At 40.5% G+C, this 7,683-nt stretch overlaps 1 protein-coding gene across 1 annotated transcript; it reads right to left on the bottom strand.

The window, feature by feature from the left end:
- Positions 1-3,230: 3,230 nt before the first annotated feature.
- On the bottom strand, positions 3,231-6,778 carry LOC307045246 (E3 ubiquitin-protein ligase TRIM39-like). The gene has a single exon (XM_079690773.1). It carries the CDS (start codon positions 6,402-6,404, stop codon positions 5,013-5,015), a length of 1,392 nt encoding a protein of 463 aa, XP_079546899.1. The 5' UTR covers positions 6,405-6,778; the 3' UTR covers positions 3,231-5,012.
- Between the last annotated feature and the right edge of the window lie 905 nt (positions 6,779-7,683).

Genomic DNA, 7,683 nt, shown 5'->3' with positions numbered 1-7,683 from the left:
ATTTGAAATCGAGAATCGGGCTCGATATATGGTTAAATTAAATAAAGTAGGCGAGGCTGTACTTTCTCCAGCTGTTAATCTCATGAGCGAGGCAGAACATAATAGTTTTAACATGCCAAAAAGCTGCTGTGTCGTTTATTGCACCTCAAACATTAAAACAAATCCAGAGTTACGTGTTTCTGAACTTCCTCTAAGAAGAAAGGACAGTAACAGAAGAGCTCTGTGGCTTCAGGCTTGATCGCCGTTCAAATGACAGCGTTGCTTTCCCCAAAAGTGGGCGGGGCTGTAAAGTGAAGTAGATTTTACTCTCATATATTATTCAAAACCTTTCTATTTATTGTAACGTAAATTACATGCCAGTGTTTTATCTTTTTATTACTTATATTTTTATACTTTATTTGCTATGAGTTATATCTGAAGCAAATTATGTTTCTGAAGATGTGTAGTCAATTCCACCCTTCAATGTAGCATAAATGTGAACTCTCATTACAGGAACAATACCGGAAACAGACGTAGGAAAGATCCTCAGCTCGCTGATTGGATGTTTTAGCCGCAATGCACGTTTTTAAAGATATTACTGATTGTCTTTGAATATCAGAATGTAAATACTGAGTTGAGAGAATAGTCAGGGGATTGGGGTGATGGGAGACACATCTATGGAATCACAATTTCAATAGCTTACCATTAAATGACGGATATACCTTTCTGTCTGTGATGTTTTACAAATCAGATATTAATGTGTAGAAGTAAAACATGAGAAATAGTTTAGCAATATCCTGTAAAATTATGTAAAAACATGAATAAAACTACATATCTTCAGATGTTATACATACATAAGTGTCCTACACTAATAGTACAAAGTTATTATTAGTATGCTGTGTGTACCTTGTGTGCACCGCCTAGTGGTTAAAGCATGTTATTGAATTATTTTTGTTGAATAATGTTATTTGATGAAAAAAATATTAAGAGTACATGCTTTCATAGGGGGAAAGTAGAAGGTCAATGATAGAAATATAGAATATAAAAAATCAAGAAGATACTGTAAGTGATCTCTAAACAGTTTAGTGCAGGATGTAAAATATATTAATATGAGGATGTGCAAAACAGAAAAACTAATTAACCTTTATTAACACATTTAAGAATACTTTAGGTTAAGGTCTTCTTTCAAATAAGAAAAAAGCTTTGGGGGTATCTACAGATAAATATTAAGCCTGACAAAGTACTTATCGTCTAATATATTGCTTTCCTGCAATGTTAACTATGTTGAAGCACTTATTTGAACTGATATTATACACATTAATTATACTCTTATGTAGATAGAATAAGAAATGTGCAGAATATGACAGTTTAATGGTGGAGGTATACACATATTGATAGATGTCTTGTAATGCACTGTTGAGGAACCTGTGACCCAAGTGTTTCATTCATTGCATAACTACACCGTAGTTGATATGTCAATAAACCTTAGAAAATCTTGAAATCTTGAAAGGGATGTGCAAAATAGCAATTATATACAGTTTTTAATTAACTATTAGTAAAGAATAACGAGTAATGAATAGACTTTATAGAGATCTGCAGATAAATGTTTAGTCTTCTCAAGCACCAACTATCAAATATCTCTCCTGATTGTTGGCACTTAACAATCAACTTCCCTGAATTTTACTCAGGTGTAACTAAAGTCTGCTTTAAGGGTTGTTTATATTTCACATCATTAATCAGAATCTGCAAAGTAACTAAAATAAATGTAGTGAAGTAAAAATACCAGGTTAACCTCTGAATTGTAGTGGAGCAGAATTACAAAGTAACAATGAGCTGTCATGTGGGTATATATTAATGCTGCCCATTATGGACACAAGCGATTTTCACCCATTTATTAATTACATGTTTTAAATGTGTACACACCAATGTGTTTCCTATCGCCTAAACCTCCAGGGCTGTACACAGTTTAATACTGTCAACTTCTAATTTTGGGAAAAACTAAAACGTCTTTTAAAACTACAATTCCCAGTAGAGACGTGCCTTACAGAACATGTTGCGAAACACAATAGCCAGCATGAGTAGTTCTGGGGGGGGTTCGAGTCCAGTTTTGAATAGTTTGCCGTGGTTTCGTTCCATTTCAAAGAGAGTACTCGGAGTACCTTGGCGCACTGCCACTCCAACGTTCAAATCCCAGACTTTGAAGATTAATCACGGGGTTTGTCGCAAAACGGAAAGGTGTCGTCACAACAATAGCTGGGGATTGTGGGTAGTGTAGTCTCTTTGGCGCTCCACATTTCAGAGAAAACAAGTTGTTTCTCAGAATTGAAGGGGAAAAACACAAAAGCATTGTACACAATTTAAACTTATCAATGTTGTGTAATCAACAAAGGTAATCTGGTGTTTTTGAGTTGATGAGTAGTGGAGATATCACTGTCAAATCAATCGACAGTAAGGAGAATACTTACTTCCGGGTGTACAATTATATGATTACTACGCTTTTCATTCATAATTTCAGCCGGAGGGAGGGGGAGCGGCGCTGAGGAACAGCAGAGTGCGGGCTGACAGGTGTCTGTGTTGACATTCCCCTTATTGTGGAATAAGGGGGAAGGCAGAGACAGGCTACAAGCAGAGATGGGGTCATTACAAAAAAAATGTAATATATTACATATTACATATTACTTTAAAAAAAAGTAATAAATTACACTACTTCGTTACTCTCTACATAAAGTAACTCGTTACTTTACTCGTTATTTTACTTGCCGAGCACGTACGAACTGCGCATGCGTGAGTGGCAATAACTATCCTTACCAGCAGGCGGCGGTAGTGTGTATTCGTCATTCAAAACAGGCAACAACCGGAAGACAGAGAAGAAGAACAGACTAGGTGATATAGACAAACAACAAATAGCGTATGCGTTAGCTTCACCTTAGCATGTGTTCTTTGCAGGTGCTTGTTGAGGCTTGTTGAGGTTTGACGTGGTGTTTACAGCAGTGGATAACAGCTTCTGGCCTGGACACAGTTTGCACCTCACCGTCACATTCCTGTCTATTTATTCTTCGGACGAACTCAAAATAATGGGCATACCTCCACCCCTCGAAAGTTATCGCTGACTCAGCCATGTTTATGCAGCACTGCACGTGGAGATGCGGAAGCGCAGATTATGTACATATAAACCTGTGGCGGAAACCTCTCTTGTCTGTCAATGTGATTATGACTAATTTTTAGTAATTAACTAAGTAACGCGTGTCGGGGCAATGTTAGTAACTGTAGTGTGATTACTGAATTATAAAAGTAGCGCGTTGCACAACTCCGTTACCGACAAAAGTAATATTATTACATTACACCCAACTCTGGCTACAAGTGTTTTAGGTTCAAGTTAGACAACTAATGTCTGGGTTAGTGTTCATGACTTCATGTGTATGTCATCTTAATGGTTCATCTCAATGTACACACATTTTCTGTGCTTTCCAATAGTTTTAAAATAGTTGTATTCCACTGTTAAATAACCTTTTCAATACAAACATGCCACTCGTAAAAATTAAATAACATTTCTGTGAACTGATATGTGTTTAGTGAGCTTATTAGAGGATGTTCCCTGAAAGATTGTACAATTTCAATGAAGATGTCAGACTTAGTATATTCGCTAATAATTACATACAATACATGGAATGTGTGTGTGTGTGTGTGTGTGTGTGTGTGTGTGTTCCAAGTGATTCTGCTGCCCCCTGGTGGCCAGTACATACATTATGTGGCCCCCACCACCATCCAAGTTGCCCATCCCTGGTCTACATGTAAGATTTCACAACCAGAGGTCCTTCATTTTATTTATATAATTGTAGATTTGGAGGATCTTTTCTCTCCTGTGGAAGCTGTACATACAATACATTATTTAAAAAAGAGTTCATAAAGTTAATCACCACAACACTTGTCACTGTAAAAAGCCTTTACATGTAATAAATGCTACTGACACTTTAAGACTGCCATGAAAATATATTAATATTCATCAATTTACTATGAATAAATGTAATGGTGCCATCATTCTGAATGGAAGTGTATCTTTAATGTCTCAAGTGTTGTCACATCCTTGTATTAATATTCAGAATGATTGTAAAGTATATTTTGTGGCAAAGAATAAAGAAAAACACCACTGCATGTCCTTCATTCCTCAACACCCAAAGAGTGTAACCTGGTGCAGGGTTTCATATTCAAAAGTGCTGCTGTGCAAAATGTCTCATGAGGAAGAAATGAGACAGGATCGATGACATCCACCTGGATCCATCTTCTTCTTATTGACACATGCATGTTCCAGCATTTGGACGACCTGTGGTGTAAATGTTTAATCTTTTTAATTTACACACGACATCTATTGCACGTCTGTCCGTCCTGGAGAGGGTTCCTCTATTTTATTATATTAGTTTATTTTGTCTTATGGCTTCCTTTATTTCTCCAAGAGGTTTAATATATTGTATGTTATTGTGATCATCATACCTTTCTTACCTCCTTGTGTCCCTTGAACTGTTATATCGTTCCTTTGTGCTGCATGAAAACACTTTTGTTTTTGTTAATTTTAGAAGTTTAAACTCAGCTGTAAAAAGTCAATTGTTAACCGTTTTGCTAAAATGAAGATACTCAGAACTTTCTTCTCTTTTTCATTTATTTTATTAACAAATAATGAAACAAGTCACCAGAAAAAAAAATCACACTGACATGAACCCAAAATGATACGACTGATCCCTGATAAACTCAAACACTTAAATATGTCAGCAGGCCACTGACCAAACTTTAAAGAAACAGTTTGACATATCTCTGGGGAAATCCTCCAGTTCTCTCTTTAATGGTTAACCTGGCTAACAACCATCTGAGAAGCCTTCACTGGAAACTGTTTGGGAGAAATGAACACTTAGCAGGAAGGTCTGCATAGTTAACCATATAAATCATCATCATAATCATCATCATCATTTTCATCATCATCTTCATCATCATCACCATCAACATCACCACCACCATCATCATCATCATCATCACCATCTTCATCATGTCTGTTGTTCTACAGTCACAGAGACCTGCACTGGTAACATCTTAAGTGGGGGTACATCCCAATTGGCAATTAATGGAAACAGCCTCTCAGTGAAAGTGTGTGTGAAGGTGTGTATGTGTGTGTTCGTGTCAGGATCAGAGAACGACAGCTTTCCTCTGTTCCAGTCCAGACTCACTCTGACCCTCTGGAGCTTCTTCTTCAGGAGGAGAGGAGTGTCTGGACCTGATGGTGACCGTGCTGAGTATTCACCTCCATCATAATCTATTCTCCATAATCCAGACAGTATGATCCCCTTCCTCTGGACAGACTCTGCTAACACACCCAGTTCCCAGCTACTATTGTCTCCAACCTGGACATCCCAGCTGTGAGTCCCTGAGTTAAAGCCCTCAGAGCCCAGGACAGACCAGTAGTAACTATGAAACCTCTCTGGATTATCAGGACGTTCCTGTTCCTCTCCTCGTCTCACACTGGTCAGATCTTCAGACAGGATGAGGTTTGGATGAGCAGTGTTTGGGTCCAGGATCACAGGGTAATAGGACACCATGTCCTTCATCTTGCTCCAGATGTTGAAGCTGAGGTTGCCCAGGTGTTTGGCCTGGTCTATCAGAGCTCCTGAGGGCAGCTGTGGAGCCTCCAGCAGGGGGCGCTGCAGCCTCTCCACTGCAGCCTTGTAGTTGTGCAGGAAGGAGACGTCTTCAGCTCTCAGCTCCTCCTCTGTGGCTCTGACTCTGTGAGAAAGAGCTGCTATCTCTCTGCTCACAGCCTCCATCTTCTCCTCCATCATCCTCCTCTTCTGCTCCTCTTCCTCCCTCAGTGCAGCCATCCTGGCCTCCTCTTCCTCTTCTAGAAACTGGTGAAGCTTCTTAAACTGCTCCTTAATCTGTGTCTCTGTGCGTCGGGCCTGGACCTTCAGGTGTTCTGCTGTTTGATCAAACTTCACTTTAACTTCTTCAAAAGTCTCTAACTTCTCCTTTAAGGGCTGCAGAGCTTCCTGAAGCTTCTTCTTGTGTTGTCGTGCAGCTTCATCGATGGGTCTGAATCTGTGGTCGCTGTGTTTCTCTGAATCTCTGCAGACGACACACACTGGCTGCTGATGGTCCAGACAGAAGAGTTTGAGTTTCTCAGAGTGCAGACTGCAGAGAGCCTCTGGAGGTCTCTGATCTCTCTCCTGTAGGAAACTCTCACACAGGTTCTTTAACACCAGGTTACAGGGAGGTTCATAAACTGAAGGTCTCTTACAAAGTGGACACTCTTTGATGACTTTCTCCGCCCACCAGTTCTGCAGACAGGCTCTACAGAAGCTGTGGCTGCAGGACAGGACCAAAGGATCTTTAAATGTGTCATGGCAGACAGTACAGCAGAGATCTTCCTCTAATCTGGAAGCCATGTTGTCTGTGAGTGAAGCAGTAAACTCAGCAGCAGCCGCTCCCTGTTCCCTGAGACTTACTTTCACTTTGAGTCTTTGTTCTGGTGAAACTCTCAGTGTGTGGATTCAGCAGCTGCTTGAAGTGGAAGGTGTTCCAGTATTCCCTCCTGTGGACGTCCTCTCAGTGGAAGAGTTGTGTCTGGTATGAAGTTTAATCTTATCGTCCGTCCGTGTGTGTGTGTGTGTGTGTGTCATCTCAGCGAGGCAGAATAACAACCTGTTTCCTGGTTAGTCCCATGCGAGTCTGGTGATAGGTGGAGCTTCATCATGACAGTTTATCAGGTCGAGTTTCATTCAAAAAGCATGAGTCATGTGTGTTTCCTCATTACATCGTGTAAGGCTAGTTTATTTATAGACAGGGGTGCACACAACTTTCTCAGTGAGGTACTCAGATGAGTACCTGGAGTCAGTGTTTGGTACTCCAACTTCCGGCTCCCCTCAAAGTTCCCATGAAGCCCTCTGTATCGCGAATGTCAGCGGGTGGGGGTGCTAGTCGAGTATGATGAAGCCCTCTGTATGGCGAATGTCAACGGGGGGGGGGAGGGGGGTAGTAGTAGAGTGCAGAGCTTCGTGACCACAGAGCGTGTGAACGTTGTGATCAGCTGTTTTAGCGCAGTGCTGCTGTACAGGCCGACGTTAACAGCAGCCCTGTCTGTGCACACGGAGACCAACTCCGTCGTCCGGTGATCTAACCGCCTTCTGGAAAAGCTTCACATATACATCGGTACGCAAATGCGCTTTGTGACACATGTGACGGTACGCATTTCAGATTGTTGCCGCGCATGCGTACCTGCGTACCAGTTATGTGCACCCCTGTTTATAGAGCACTTTTCAACACAATGCAATTGAAAGTGCTTTACAAAAATGAAAGACATTAAGAGCATTAAGAAATAGTGCAGCAGAAACATATTGTATAGTGTCTCTACTTTAAAGAGTCCTCTCCTGCTGATGTTCAGGTGTATATCAGTATGTAATGTCTCTACTTTAAAGAGTCCTCTCCTGCTGATGTTCAGGTGTATATCAGTATGTAGTGTCTCTACTTTAAAGAGTCCTCTCCTGCTGATGTTCAGGTGTATATCAGTATGTAGTGTCTCTACTTTAAAGAGTCCTCTCCTGCTGATGTTCAGGTGTATATCAGTATGTAGTGTCTCTACTTTAAAGAGTCCTCTCCTGCTGATGTTCAGGTGTATATCAGTATGTAGTGTCTCTACTTTAAAGAGTCCTATCCTGCTGATGTTCA

Source organism: Notothenia rossii (assembly GCF_949606895.1).
Source record: "Notothenia rossii genome assembly, chromosome: 6".
In the NCBI taxonomy this organism is placed as follows: Eukaryota; Metazoa; Chordata; class Actinopteri; order Perciformes; family Nototheniidae; genus Notothenia; species Notothenia rossii.
Note: the sequence above shows the minus strand (reverse complement) of the source record. Positions and strands in the feature narration are given on the sequence as shown.

What these genes read in the sequence shown, in the direction of transcription:
- LOC307045246 (XM_079690773.1), bottom strand. Translation starts at nt 6,404, where the DNA reads ATGGCTTCCAGATTAGAGGAAGATCTCTGCTGTACTGTCTGCCATGAC.